Source organism: Homalodisca vitripennis, chromosome 5 (assembly GCF_021130785.1).
Source record: "Homalodisca vitripennis isolate AUS2020 chromosome 5, UT_GWSS_2.1, whole genome shotgun sequence".
NCBI lineage: Eukaryota > Metazoa > Arthropoda > Insecta > Hemiptera > Cicadellidae > Homalodisca > Homalodisca vitripennis.
In genome coordinates this window covers 50,023,862-50,040,193 of record NC_060211.1, presented here as the reverse complement: position 1 = coordinate 50,040,193, position 16,332 = coordinate 50,023,862, and the positions used below count along the sequence as shown (strand labels likewise).

Sequence of the window (16,332 nt, the reverse complement as noted above, 5' to 3'; positions counted from 1 at the left end):
AGTGGTGTTCATAGCCTCAATTTTTGAATTTAGAATGAATTTTTAAATGTGTATTACTATAGTAATAAAATTGTTTGATTGTTGCTGAAATATTTATTTGGAATTTCATTTTCTGAATAATGTCAGCATTAATCACTCAGAAATAAACCTCATGAAGTTTTTTTTAGATAAAAATGAAAGAATATTTAACTATAGTAATAAATATAAATTATGACATTTAATTTAAAAACATTTTCTTTAGTGTAATTGATTTAAAATAAATCAATATGAAATTTTATAAATTTAACATTGTCTTTGTGGGCACAAAATTTTTAAAAATACGGTAGGCTGTAGTACAATCCATGTAGGTGTTTGTTTACATGCATCCTAAATAAACAACCAATGAAATATGAAAAGATTTGAGAAAATCCTAGAAGGTAGTTAGAAAAATCTCAATAGACTTTATTAACACATACATATTCATGAAATTAATATTTTTTTTATTGAACATTTTACTATGATATGTAAAAATACCAGGAAAATTTCTTAGCTTAGGTAATAACAAAAAATCCTATCAACCCTTTACTTCTCATCAAGGACGTAGCCAGCATAGGGGTCCAAACCCCCCTCCCAAATTTTCAATTATATTTTTAGCAAACAATTATTATTTAAATAATTCAGTATTACTGACATGTACGGCTGGAAAAAGGATTTTTCCGAACATTTGCCATCATTCAGCGATACAAAAAATCAGTAACACTACGTTTCGAGATAAAAAAAAATCCCCCTAAATACGAACAAATTAGGAAATCTTTCCTCAAAAACTAATTAAAAATACAGCTGTATTTTTAGATGTGTTAATTTGGTATTTTTCTTTCCCATCACTCACAATCAATTTACACTCAACATTAAATGCTACTAAAATCCGTAAGTGTAATTTCAATATTTTCTTTTATATCTTATAAATAGAAATGAATTTCCAATTGTGTTGATAAGTGATAATCTCGAAAACGGCTGGACTACTACGCCTAATTGACTTTTTTATATTCCCTGAAGTCCGAGGAGGTTTAAAGTGAGAGCACCACACTAGTGTGTAAATACTCAGCATTTTATTGTGTCCATATTACTACACAGGGATGTTACGAGTTAAACAATTGATATACCAGCTAGTACGATTAATCACCCAGATTGTAAAGTGAGAGCATCACACTAGTGTGTAAATACTCAGAATTTTATTGTATCCATATTACTACACAGGGATGTTACAAGTTAAACAATTGATATACCAGCTAGTACCATTAATCACCCAGATTTTAAAGTGAGAGCACCACACTAGTGTGTAAATACTCAGAATTTTATTGTATCCATATTACTACACAGGGATGTTACGAGTTAAACAATTGATATACCAGCTAGTACGATTAATCACCCAGATTGTAAAGTGAGAGCACCACACTAGTGTGTAAATACTCAGAATTTTATTGTGTCCATATTACTACACAGGGATGTTACGAGTTAAACAATTGATATACCAGCTAGTACCATTAATCACCCAGATTGTAAGGTGAGAGCACCACACTAGTGTGTAAATACTCAACATTTTATTGTGTCCATATTACTACACAGGGATGTTACGAGTTAAACAATTGATATACCAGCTAGTACGATTAATCACCCAGATTGTAAAGTGAGAGTACCACACTAGTGTGTAAATACTCTACATATTAATGTGTCCATTTTACTACATTGGGCTAGTGAGGATTGTATTTTGTTCTTTAAATAAAGTGTCCATGAGCAGCAACCAAGATTTTATAAAGATTGAATAAATGTTAAAAATATTATTGTATACCTATAGCTTATTAACAATCAGAAATACAAGTACTTTCTGCTCTAGTAGTATTCAATTAATGACCTAGTCAGGAAGGGGATAAACCCCACTAGGAGAAAGATGTGGGTAAGAAGATGTGAAACATTTAAGAATAAACACTCTCTATAATTATACAAACGAAAATTACATTACATTTACTTAGATTATATTCTACATAGGTCCTTCGGTGGTGGTCTTATTGGAATAGCACCAAAGACAAACTTCTCTGCCTTAAATGCTTCTAGCTCTCTTTCGGACACTTCCTCTAGTGGCGTGTAAGCAGAGCTGTCTACGGGTGTACTGTTAGACCACAGCTGCTGTCCTTGGTTCCCTCCAAACACTGAGGTGCCTGGTTGATACGTCTGGACACCGGCGGGTTCTTGCTGAGGAAGAGCGAATGAGAACGAACTGTTCACCACTGCTTGTGTATTGACAGGAGGAAACATCTGTGGCGCATCGGTAAAACCGGTTTGTCCCAACGAAGGAGGTAAATTGTTCTGTGTGGGAGCATAACTGGCTTGACCTTCACGTAACCACCTCTCCTGCAACAATTTAACACTTTAAATTTCAGCTGTTACATAACTAGTACTAGATAAAAACCTATTTTTTTTACAAATTTTATGAAGTAAAATTATTTCATTTTGAAATTACCAAAGGATTATACAAAATATATAAACATATTTTTTGGAAACTTTTTAGTATTTTAATATAAGAAAATTTATGTATAAATCTAAATAGGTCTATTTGCTACAATTCTCTAAAACTTGTTCTCTATCAGGGTTTAAGCTATGATCACATTTGTTGCACTTTGCGTTTATTGTTGCTGATTTTTAAAGTTTATTATTTTTGTTACATAGTTTCTTGTTATTAATTTACTATATATTCATTTATAGATATGAAAAGAATTAATTGTTGATATTAATAACTGAAAAACATTTGGTTATTTAATAATTAATTAGAGGCTGCTCATAAGTGAAAATCAACCACATCAAAATAAAAATTAATTACATAGTTTATATTCACTGTAGGTAATTTTTTTAGACCTTTGTAGATTTTTGTAAGAATTGTATGTAACTTGATGTATTGAGAATAAATTTAATTGAATTGAGAATTGAACATGTAATTGTACTTATGTAAACAAAATACATTAAGTTTTTATATATTATCATATTGTCTTTTTGTCATGCCAGTAATGAAATTGTAAACTAAAAATTAACTTAGTTTACATGCTGAGTAATAAATCGTTGCTGCATATTAAAATGATTGTGCACTATACTGCATGCGCATGCTTGTGCTTGGGAATATTGTATATACTGCTTTTGTCAACTTTCTGAATAAAGAGTTTTTGAACTTTGAACCTGAACAATAAAATACATTGCTTTTTAACCATTTTTAAAAATAGTTTCAAATTTTACTAAGGATACAGACCTTGCTTTTTCGCAACTAAAACAATTTATTTTCATGAAAGGGTGACTGCGTTTACTTTATTTATAATTTAACTGATAGAATTTGTACAACATGGTTTGTTCTTGTAGGGTAAGTATGAATTTCTTACCTATATGAAAATTTAATAATTTGTTCATTACACTTCCAAGGCAGCAGTATATTTATGTATTTGAAACAGTTATTATTCGAAAATTTAAAGAAAATAGCACATAGTAGTTTGTTGTAGTAAGCTAGATAACATTTATGAGCTAAGACCTCCTATAATTTCCCGGGAAAAGATTCCCGAACTGTTGTTTTTGGAGAGTATTCTATACCTTCTAAACCACCAAGTGTGTTAGGTCCCTCCGAAACATTTCCTATATACGCCTCTGTCCAATAAAGGTAATAATTTCAAATTAAACAAAATAAAATCCTAAATAACCACAATTAAAACACACTCACACACACACAAGAGAATTTTTAGTGAAAGAGATTGAGATATTCACGATTTTGAACTTTTTAACTCTATACAATATTTCATATATTGTATAAAGTTAAAAAGTTTGGGCTCTACATTCTATAAAATGTATAATGTATTTGTACTAAATGCACTGTACTCACAATTATTGTATATCCAGTTTCCTTCTTCTTCAAATCATTGTACATTTTTGCTACTTGCATATACAACTGTTGTACAAATGCTTGCTGAAACAAAAAAGTTTAACTTTTTAACTGTTTAACGATCTTGTAAACATATGTTAGCGATCGATTTATTAGTAAGGCAGTGTATGGTCTTCTTAATCAGCATGTTCGTATCTGTTGAACAATCATTAACAGATCAAGATTCATGTTTGGCTCTTTTTTAAATGACTTTTACCATCTCCCATTTCAGTTACATCTCAACCCATTTAAAGATAAAGTTGTTCAGTAGATTTTTCTATGCCAGATTGCCGCTCCTGCCCTATTTGGCTGAGACTTTTTTCTAATATTTTATAGTAGAGAAAAGTAGGATCATAGAGTTGTAATGTGTTACTGAATCAAGTCATCAATGCCACTGATAAAAGATTGTAACTGACCATGGTTGACTGATTCAATTCCTGGACAGGATTCAATTTATGAATCACGGATCCTATCACCTTATTCATAATTTACACCCAAGTACCACAAAAGGTAATACTGATTTGTACTTTGTTTACAAATGAAGTATACTACTCCAACAAATCTGTTACATTTTTATTATTAGTTTTATCATTTTTAGTCAGCCCCATTGTAACTCAATAATATGTTTTATTCAATTTAGTTACACCCAACTGTACACTTTAGTTAATATATGAATACTATGTATGGCATTCCTCAAAGTATTGAACATACGAAACTTAATCACTTGATTGGTTTTTACAATTATTTTATATAAATAACCATCCTAAAGTAAATTCTGAGATATACATTAGTACAATATGGTACTGACGTAACATTCATGAAAATATGGTAATGAGGATTGGTTTTACAGGATTTTTATAAAACAAATCTAATGAAATAGTTAATATTTTTTAGGAATTACTGTTGGTAAATTAAAATGATTTGCAAGTATTTAGTCACACCAGATGAAGAAAATAGACTAAGACATTAAGAAACTGAATTTGTGCATGAACAGATAAAGTTTGACAATCAGTATAGTTGGTCAAATGTTTTATAAGTATATTTATGTGTTTTAATTTTTTGTGATCTATTATCATTATTTATTTACATGTTCTGATGTAAGTTGTACATAAAACAAATAAAGAGATTGAATGATTAGTTCCTAAAAAACCACTTATACCGTTAATATGTATCATGACATTTTGAGTTTTCCTTATAAAGCATGTATTTTTTTTGACATTTAAACAATAAAATAAAAAAAGTTCAAGATTATTGTTTGTAAATAAACAACAATAGTGAAAACATGAGCAGTGTTTCAATAAGTGTCAATCCTATATTCTGAGTGAGACAGTGTTATGATAATTCTAAGGATAAAAATAAGATGTAAAAGTGTTTTGAGTTTTAACAATGTTCTTGTGGTCTTAACATCAAAATTACCACTATCATAGACAGCTGTATCATGAATTAAAATTGATAATCTTAGCAAAGCCTATCAATTGTTATATTTTACAATAAAAGACACAATTGGAATTTGTAATACAACTTTATTTTTTATCTATGTATTTATTACCAAACTTATATCTTCATATTGGTAAATTTGGTTAAATCATAAAATAATGTTCATCAATTGATACAAATTCTTAGGTAAATTGTTTAGCAAATCTTAAAATTCATGAATCTCAACCCATTGCAGGTGACGAAAATCTTTTGCACGTGTCACTCAGCAGCCGGAGTTGTTTACAGCGGTAGAGTCGGCTACTCCTCTGCACTATTTTAATTAATTATATATTTTTATGTTATACTGTATGCATTTATTTATTTAGTGAACTAAAATAATGACATAAATTTAAACTAATGAATAGCATACCAAAATATTCTATTTACGTTTGTTCATTGACACTTTGAATTAAATTATCGAAAGGCAAATGAATTAGAAACAGTAAAGTAAAGTTAAAATTAGAACAAATTCTTACAACACAGGTTATCGCCTATTATAAACAACATACACGACTGACCACCATTTATTACAAACAAAACTGAAAGTGAAGATCGTATTAGTAACAGCTGATACCATTCCATCTAATTATTTGTAGACTACTACTGTAAAAAAGTACAGTACCAAAAAAACTGAGAGCATTCTAGTGGAAAAAGCACGAAATGAACAGTAATTACAAAATGGCAAACAGAGAATGCGTAGCGCATGTCTTTCAGCATTTTTTATACGTTTTGTAAACGGTCGGATGTGTAGCACGCGTCTTTCACCCGCAATGGCTACAAAACATTTAATTAAAATAAAAATAGTAGAATATTAATCATATTGATCGTATTAATAGAACTTACATACAAAGGAAGTGTGCCATTTTGTAACGCTCTGTAACATTCCCACCGTAGTTCTTCAGGGGACTGATCCTCCAGGCCGGGCATGTTGGTCAAGTCCTTGAGTGGGCAATACGATGACAACTGCCACTGACTGCCCTTCTCCAGGTGGGCAATATCTTTCAAAATAATTTGCCTGCGAAAGAGTCAATTATAACTTACATCAAACCAGAAAAAAAAACATTTGAAAGAATCAATTCATGATTAACCAACTAAATTGCAGATAGCACTATGTATGCGAAAATATATTGACAAGGCCATCACGCCATTAGTAGTTAGCTGTTTTACCAGATGAGTTGCATGCAATCAACTGGTTTATTGCGTTCTGTTAAATATTAAGAATGAAACAATTTTACTTTAGCGAATAGACAATTGGGAAAGAGAAAATGAATATATGATCGGCTCATTGACAGCTGAATCAAGTAAACAAGAGACATGAGTAATACGGTGCATCACACAACATTATATAACAAAAACAACACAAAACACAACAACAAACAACTGACAAAACTTCTTGATAGTGGGTATGTTATTAGTGAATCAGACAGATACTGCCCATATTGAGGTGAATCTGGAGAGTTCCAAGGAATATTTTGATGATGCTTAGTGAGTGGTGACCTTGAAATTTACGACATAAGTAGTAAGCTTCCACAATGTTGAAGTACGTTGAAATGTTCACCATAATTGAACAGAAATAACAATAAAACTCAATATTTGTAACAACATAATATAGAAAAAATTATGTTGGACTACAAAATTTAATTTTGTTTATAAATTAACATAATTAAAATTCCAAGATTTTGAACAAACACTACTGTAAATTGTACTTTTGTATTTAAAATATTAAACCGTGGGAGACAATATTTTATAAATGAATTGTAACACGTTTGACTATTATTTACAAACAATACAAGAATGTGTAACATTTATGATTCAATATTAAATATGGATTATTGTGTATCAAACTATAACAACTACCTTAATTATTGAAAAATGTTCAAATAAAAATCTCCCCAACTGAATAAAAACATCATTAATTGTCAAGAAGCAACAAAATTGTCCTAAAACTGATTTAACCTTTGAAAACATTGACAAAAACTGTTTATCAATATCACTACATTTTCATTTTAAATTGTCTCGGGCAAATTGATATCAAGCACTAGTTTAGACTAATTTAAAAAAAATTATTTGGCACATAAGTTCTTTTGAGAAACAATTTCATCTTTGTCAACTGTTTTTAGACAAAAGTTTGTTTGCACTTACATTATTTCTTGTATGTTGTATTTTAAGCCAGGACTTGTCACTTGTACCGACTGAGTAAAACTGATTTGCTGGTTACTCTGTGTAATGAAGCTATTCTCAAACTCTTTATTACCAAACGAAGTATTGCCACCTTTCAAAATTGATATTCCTGAAACATTGTAACAATAATTACGACAAAGAATGTTGATGTACATAACTGCCATTATTACATAATTAAATTACACTATGTAATTTAAAATTATGTCATTACACGATCTGTATAAGTTTAATTCCATAATGAAAGCGCTAAAAACTTTAGCTACAAAGATACTTTGTTTAAATGAGGGAGTTTGAAATATTTACAAAAATTAAATTAAGAATGTTATTTATTCACGTGTCTGTTACTTAATTTTACCAAAATATAACAATCCAATGGATGGACAATACTACATGGCTCATCACAACAGATTTCATTTATTTACGGTAAACACCATTTTACTAAGATAATCCTCACTAATTCAAAATTTACAAAAATGAGATTAGAGAAAAAAATATTGAGATAATCACGCAATAGTAAAAGGCTATTAAAATAACAATAGCAACTTATAAAATACAGTACAAAGACAATATTACCAATAAATAATAACAAAAACAACACTAAAAAACAAATTATAACAAGAAGAACGATAATTAACCCTGGAACTGACAAAGTCATAATTTACCAACACATTTTTCACGCTGTGATACGGACTTTTGCATATTACAATTTGGGTGTTATTGTAGTATAAATAGGTTTTTAACTCTTAAAAGCTATTATTATGGTCATGATTCAATAATAAATGCATGGGTCTGGTTTTGGTACGCTTATAATAAGAAAATAATTGATCCTGACAACTTCCAGCCAAGCCAATCATCATTAATTTAAGGTGGTCCATCCCACTGGTATTACCAGTAAGCTCTCATAAGTGTACTCCAGACCCAAACATCAGGTGCAAGAACCGTGACTCCAAGACTAACTTCCGGGTCTGAGAGTAGCGCCTTAGACCACAAATCCTGACTTAATGTCCTGAATGTGCAGGTAGCTCAATTCTACAAGAAACCATCAGAGTGCTGTTGAGGGAGGAGCCTATTTGACCCGTAACGTTGGAGCAGCCAAGTGGAACTGAGTGACGTTGCCAAACTTGTTCCCCGCTGTAACCGCAAGCCGCCTAATTGCAGCATACTTCAAATTCTTTAACCATTACACCCAAAATTAATTAATTGTCTTAAATTAACACTAGCCACACAGGCCTGTCCATTCTGTTGGTTGCCACCAACTGCATTCTCTGGAGGTTCCTGGTGTAAGCTCCTGCTGTTCATCTTATAGTCAATTGGATTGCTCAATTGGATTCCATGCCAGTTCTAGGGTTAAATTCTAAGATTGACAAAATAAGATGGAAAAACTTTACAAATTCCAGATGATTTTTTAATATACAGTACACTATGCCTTGAAAACTAACAGACAGATTTGAAAATGTACATGGTGCTTCATTTCTATAAAGGCAATATCAAGTTCAGTAATGGTGTATGTCACTCCATAAGATTTTACTGAGGGTTAGCAAACATTTTAAAATTGGTCTTATGGGTAACCATGATGGCAGTGAGAAAATTGTGGAATAAATAACTTTGTTTACAAATCCAAATAACAAATTCAGTAGTTTAACAATCATATGACATAGTATCACATGCAGCCTAACTATAAAAAACCAGTACTATCACATGACATAGTAACACAAGTAGCCTAACTACCCAAATAAAATTCGGTATAAACTTGAAATTTTGTGCAACCAGCCAGTTATATGACACTGTGTATCGTTCTCCTACCTTGTTTCTAAGCTGGAGGGTCAAAGCAAATAAAAAACTAAATATATGAAAAGAATTTTATATTTTTTGATTATGAATACAATTAAACATACAGAAAATAGTTTACATGTGACTATTTATTGCTTATATATTCATGATTTACTAAATTTAAATATTTGCTTGAATCCTAAACAGCAGAATAGTTTACATCTTCAACCTAAATTAAAAGATTGTATTAATATTTTGCACAAATAGTTTTACCCCACATTTTATTACTTAACATGTCCCAGCACAATAGATTGATTTAGAAGATACAGCTTTCATCCATAAGTTTAGTAATAAAATTAATAAATATTTTAGATTGAACTTACATGGCAAATTTGGGCAAGAAGCAATTTGTGGGGTGATCTGAACCCCCTGAGTAATACTTTCATAATGCTGGCTCATCAAAAGGCTTTGTCATAAGAGGGAGTCTCGGGAGATGGCCTACTTTGCTTCTTTCATTAGGCTCAAACACTACATTTATCAATTCAAACAACCAATAGGTGCAGATAGGCATGACAGGTCCGCATGTGGACCACACGAAAAGAAACTGCCCCATGCTCAGCCTCAAAAAACTGAGAGCCCAGCTTAAATGTTTTGATTTTAGAAAAAAGTCTCTCTCCCAGCTTGCTCTTCACCCACCCATCTCCAATGTGATATTTAATTTAATTTACAACTGTGTCTTGATTGCTATAAATATGAATAACTTAAAATCACTGCACACTTAAGAGCAAGTTTTATATGAGGAAAAAGTGATTCTGAAACAATCACATTCAGGTTGAAAGCACACTGAATTGAGATATGGATAAAGTACAGTACTGGCAGGCTCAGATAGGCTTCACTTGTTTGTAGTTGCACAGTATTCCTCACTCCTATCTCACTATTTTACCAGCCAAGAATTGAGATAGATTTTCTCTACAAATGTTCTCTTTTTTTTTTTTCTATAGCATATGAGTACAGTAACGTCAAAGAATAACAAGAGGAGTCCCTCACCTAGCCTAACTTTTACCTCAACTCACTCCAATCCCACTTTGGTTATCTACAGGAAGGGACAATAAACAAATTTCTGCCTTGAGTATTACATTTTCTGTCCTTAACAATGTTACATTTAAATTACCTGTTTGTCTATCTCCAGTAGAATAGTCAGTATTGCCTTGATTATCATATCTTCTGTCATAAGGACCTAAATGTTCAAATTTACATCTTGATCCATACTTGCAATAGCCTTCCATAAAATATTTACACACCACCATATTGGAAATCCTGCAAACAAATGTTAACTAAATAAAATAATTACAACTAAACTGTTGATATGACCATTGTGAATAGTATGTACAGTCAATACAATAGTTTTTATTATTGTATAATTATTTAAACTTTATACAATAAGCTTATATTGGTTTCTTATTGTAATCATAATTTAAAATCATTATTAAAAATTCACAACAACCAATATTTAAAACAAAATATATAACAAGGCTAATATCATGAAAGGATACTTCACAAATGTAAATATTTAGTTTCTGCTATCAAAAGGCCTCAAAGAATAAAAAAATAAAAAAAAACAAAACAATAAGCTGGACATCTCCAATGGGAAAAATATATTTTTAAAGTGATTTTTGGTTAATTTTTATCCAAACTGAGCAGAAGAAAGTGTACATCTTTAAAGAAAATGGATGAAGAAGAGGCGAGGAATGAATTTTAGAACAATGAAAGTGGAACATACGTTTCTTGCAAGATAGTAAGAAGTTTTGGAGGCACTTGTGTCAGGCTGATATAAACTTTTATTCTTAGAAGGGCTTAGAATGAACAAAAACATCATTTATTTGGGTCAAATTCCCCTGATTTCAGCATTATTGTTATTTGAAGTATCCAAAGATGGCCTAAAGCTCGGGTCAGCAGCAACCAATATTCGAGATTAATTCACGATCATAACAAGATCACGTAATACCCTTAGAACAATAATACTACTCCATGCAAGAAAAGTAGTACCACTTTTAATGTTCTATAACTTCGTTATTTGTCATTTGCACCCCTTGAAACCTTATATTGTTTTGTTCAGGAGGACAATAGCAATAGCTTAATAACGCAAAATCATCTTTTGCCACTCTGGTCGTTAAGCTGGCAATTACCTTTCAGTTTGTTTTGGGTAGGGTAGGATAAGCAGACCCGGTTTTTATATCGCTTATTACAATCAACGATATTTATATATATCGAATAACACAAGTATCAATCAATATCAACGTATCTGAAATACTAAATTAAAATTACATGTTTCAAATTTAATAGAAATAATTTAAACAATTACATAATGTAATAAATAATAAAGGGGAAAATGATAAAAATAAGACAGGTGATAGGAAAAATTACATTTAAATAATAAAGAAAACGTAACAACAACATAAATCTTGAAACCGAGAGACACTCATCTTATAGTAGTGTTATTTTGTATAGTTATGTAGTTATAAAGTTAACTATAGTTCCTTATAGAACAAATTGTGTTTAGGATATAAAATGCATGTACAGTTGTTGCAGATGATTTAGTTATTGTTCAAATGAATTACTATTGGTTGATTATATTAATGGGTATAATAATTAAATATGGTTTGATAATATCGATATAAAAAACCTGGTCCGCTTATCGTATTCTACCCTTTCTTTTGCAGCTTCAAAACAGCAACACAGCTTTTTCTAGTATTATGGGGTTAACTACTACTCGGTGAGCCTAATTCTTTTAAGATAAATAACCTATATAGAATTGATCCAATGAGTAATGAAAATGAAAATATTGCCTATGGGATATACTTTGACAGCAGCTGGCTGTTCAGATTGTAATAAATTGCATAAATCTCATTAACAATCAAGTTAATTATATAGGGTAGGCCTACTTTTGTCTTTCAAATATCATTCTGTGGCATTCCACAAATATTTGGAAAGAATTACATTCTGACTGAATGTCTAGGGTTTGTTTTAAATAATAAATATCTTTCATTAATAAACTTACGAAATTCATTCTTCCCCTATTAGTTCAGTAACTAGGTTATGTTTGATTTGTTTTCAGGTGTTTGTTTATAAGAATTTACAAAATGTCACATGATCTCTTTACTATATACTTTACTTGCTAATAAAAAAATACGTTATGGGAAAATGTTAATTGAAAATCTTTGTAACTTGCAAGATAATGACCAATGACAACCAAAGCAAAATGCTATCAGAAAATAGTTAGTTCATTGTTTACACTAAACATCACAACAATATAGTCTACAACCACATAACATTCTAATTGTACAGTAGACAGTACCTTTGAATCGATCTGGAATCTGGATGTTTGTAAATTTCTTAAAATTCAAAATTTTGATGTTTTGTTTATTTTTCAACAGGCCTCCACAAGTCCACATGTTACAGGTTGACAACTTTGACCGGTTGGTGGGCGGTGCATTTTTCTTTTTTCTTTCTTTCTTTCTTTCTTAGCTACCAAAATGTAGCTGGTTCTGCTACCATATGGGCATGGAACCACAATAGTCTTTATTATTTATTTCACTTTCCACTGTTTTTATCGCACTTTGAATGTTTTGAATAACCCTTACTATTTATTTCACTTTTCACTGTATGTATTGCATTTAACTGATTTTGTGGTGAGGGTGTTAATTTTTTTTTTTTTTTATTTCACTTTCACACTGTTTCTTTTCATGGGAAGGGGAAGTTAATTACAATTCCACATAAATGTTAGTATTTGCCTATAACCTGACTTTGTTATCAATCAATTGTTCCTGTAGTGTTCAGTTATTTACACACAGAGGGGGACAAGCTATAGGAAAGGCTTTTAGGTTACAGGATCAATGGAAATGGTTGGGGCCCACTGATCAGACTTTCTTCACGCCTGAGGTCCTCCAGGCGACTTTCTACTCCAAAAAGGATTCAGACCCTGGAGATAAATACAAATTGTTAGAACCTGGAGTAGGTAACAAATATGACTCCAAGATAGTGTGGAAGAGTTCTATACTTGAATGTTAGTAACACCCAATTGCCTTTATCAAATTGACCTATTTATACTATTTAGGTACCTTACTATTTCTAACATACGCCTAAGTCAAAACTTACCAACAGCTCTTTGAGATAGAATGGTGGCCTTACTTTCTTTTCCTTTAAATGTTGTATTAATGGTTCTCTGAAGCTATCATATGTTGGGCATTCAAAGATTAGGTGCTGAAGACTTTCTTTCACATTCAATGTACACTTGAGACATTTTTCAGTAAAGTAGCAGTTTATTCTGAATAAAGTTTCATTTACCTGTGCATGACCCAGTCTTAGCCTAATTATTGTGACTAGTTTACTTCTTCCTATCTTAGCATTCTTAAACCATGGACCATAGGAAGGTCCCGCTGCACATCCCTATACCATCTTGCTTTATATTGCTTTGTTCTACTTCAGCTTTGTATAAGGATGTCATTTCACATTTTAAATGGCTGACAAAGTCACCCATCGAAGGACCAGATCTTTGATTACTTTTCCTGTCTGAATTGCCTCTTTCGCCAGCTTATCTACTATTTCATTTGGTGTAAATACCCACATGACCAGGAACCCACTGAAGTGTTTATTTTCTTTTCTGAAGAAAGGACCTCCCTCCACGATTTGGGATGTAATGTTATCAATATAATCAAGTTTACAGGCTGTTTTGACTGCATGGATGGCTGCTTTTGAGTCAGAACAAATTAGTACTTTGTTACCTGGTTGAAGATTCGCTATCTCGATTGCTTTCTTTATGGCGTAAAGTTCGGCTGTGTAGCTGGAAGCTATTTTGGGTAAACAGAATTTATAACTAAGATGATTAGGCCTACCTTGTAATAACACAGCTGCTCCAGAACCCTCTGCGTTTTCTCGATCCATCTGTGTAAAATTTTTATGTAGTCTGAAAATTCCTCATTTATTTGTTCTATAAATAATTTTTTGAGTGTTTCAGGAGGAATTTCGGATTTTGGATTTTCCATCCGATTAATATCTACCCTGCAACATAAGTTTAAATCCAGCATAGTAATTGGCTTCTCCAGACTGTCAATTAGTCTAGTTTCTTTGACACAGGTTTGATTACTATCCTTTCTACAGTACTTACTGATTTTATATACAGTGGTGTGGTCTTCTTGGCCCAGTATTCGTGATGATTTGCTGCCATACTTAAATACTTTAAATTTACATAAACTGGATGGTTAGGTTCAGACAGTACTTTGAAAACTAGTCTTTCAGTTAACATTTTCCTTCTGGTCTGCAAGTTGGGTACTGCTGCTTCCATTTGAAGAGCTAAAATTGGGGTTGACTTCATAGCACCCAATATGCACCTGAGAGCCTGATTTTGAATAATGTCTAGTTTATTCAAAACACTATTTGGTAAATGCCCAAACAAAAAAGCCACCATAATCTAGTTTAGCTCTGATTATACTGCAGTATACCTTTAAAAGTAGCTGAGGGTGTACACCATTCCTTCCGCAGGCCAGTGACTTAAGAATGTCTAGGTCCTTAAGAGTTTTACTCACCAAACAGCTTACATGTTGTTTAAAATTCAGTTTTTTGTCAAAAATGATACCCAAAATTTTGAGGCAATCTCCAACTGGGATACTTACATTATTTACAGTCCAATTTGGGTTTGTTGTCTGCCTCTTCCTGCTAAAGATTATTATTTTGCACTTATTTACATTGATTGCCAGGGACAAGCAGTTGACAGTACTGGGTAAGACTAGACAGGGCTTCTCGCATCCGAGCATCAACACCGTCAAACCGTGTACCACTACAGACTAATGTGAGATCATCTGCATATAAAAAGGGTTGGATCTCTTTTGGTAACTGAATTCCCACATCAGATATATAAAGTGAGAACAAGATTGGGCTGAGCACACAACCTTGGGGTAGTCCTTTGACAGTAGACCTGGTGAGGGTATGCTGGCTTCCGACAAAAGTCAATTGTCTATAGCTTAACCATTTATGTACATGAGTTATAAATCTGTGGGGAATACCCAGGACAAACAACTTACTCACCAGAGCGGGCAGAGAAACCGTATCATAGGCACTGCTCAGGTCCAGCGAGACAGCAGCTGCAATCCTATTTGCATTAAATTCACATGAATATCAGCCATGAATGCTAACAGGAAATCATTACAACCTCTTCTTTTTTTGGTAGGCAAATTGGTAGTCTGGTATTAGTTTGTTTTTAATGATAAACCATTCCAATCTGTGTTTTTTACCATTAAATTGAAGATTTTTATCATGCATGACATTAGAGAGATGGGTCTATATGAGCTTTCCTTACCTTTTTTCTTTGTTTGGTTTTAGAATGCCTATTACCTTGATGGTTTTTCCATTGCATCGGAATCTCGGCTCCGGACCAGATGTTGTTAAAAACATTAAGCAGTAGAGTTTTAGCTGAAAAGGGTAACATTTTTAAGATTAAATAGCTTACCCCGTCCAAACCAGGAGCTGTTAGCTTAGTTCTAGATTTTATCGCCATATCTTAATTCCTCTAGACTAAATTTTTCTTCCAATGGAAGTTGGTTTGTAGCCTTTGTAAAGATCGGTTGATTGATTTCAGATTTCATAGGAACATAGTCTGGAGTGGTAAGTTTTTAAAAAGCTATAACTTAAGTTTTTATCATTGAGCAAAATCTTGTTATAAGTATCTTTGGTTCCACTTCTAATACCTCTAATTGTGCTCCAAATTTTGTGTATTATTTTTTATTTTCTATGTTCTCACAGAAACTTACCCAAGCTTGTCTTTTTGCTTTACGGATCACCTCCACGGCCTCATAGTGTGTAGTTTCTGTATTGCCTGTATGCTAGGGAGTCATCTTCATTGTGAAGAGTTTGAAGTTTCTTCTTCTTATAGCGACTGCCTTAGAGCAGTCCGGTGTCCACCAAGATTTTGCGTTAAAAAA

The 16,332-nt window shown here is 32.1% G+C and overlaps 1 protein-coding gene across 2 annotated transcripts; it reads right to left on the bottom strand.

The window, feature by feature from the left end:
- Positions 1–1,951: 1,951 nt before the first annotated feature.
- Positions 1,952–12,801, bottom strand: LOC124362140 (nucleoporin NUP42-like). Of its 2 annotated transcripts, none has more exons than XM_046816372.1 (6): positions 12,714–12,801; positions 10,530–10,675; positions 7,550–7,697; positions 6,251–6,422; positions 3,893–3,976; positions 1,952–2,388 (listed from the first exon to the last, which is right to left on the bottom strand). In XM_046816372.1, the coding sequence occupies exons 2-6, from the start codon at positions 10,663–10,665 to the stop codon at positions 2,011–2,013; spliced, it is 918 nt and encodes a 305-aa protein (XP_046672328.1). In that variant the 5' UTR covers positions 10,666–10,675; positions 12,714–12,801; the 3' UTR covers positions 1,952–2,010. The 2 variants fall into 2 exon arrangements, with proteins under 2 accessions (XP_046672328.1, XP_046672327.1); XM_046816371.1 differs by lacking the exon at positions 12,714–12,801 and adding an exon at positions 12,417–12,596.
- Between the last annotated feature and the right edge of the window lie 3,531 nt (positions 12,802–16,332).

Excerpts from the sequence above, each read along its gene's own strand:
- LOC124362140 (XM_046816372.1), bottom strand. The coding sequence starts at position 10,665 with ATGGTGGTGTGTAAATATTTTATGGAAGGCTATTGCAAGTATGGATCA. Across the intron at positions 6,423-7,549 it reads TACAACATACAAGAAATAAT|GCAAATTATTTTGAAAGATA; the intron begins GTAAGTGCAAAC and ends ACTCTTTCGCAG. Across the intron at positions 3,977-6,250 it reads ATGGCACACTTCCTTTGTAT|CAAGCATTTGTACAACAGTT; the intron begins GTAAGTTCTATT and ends TTTTTGTTTCAG.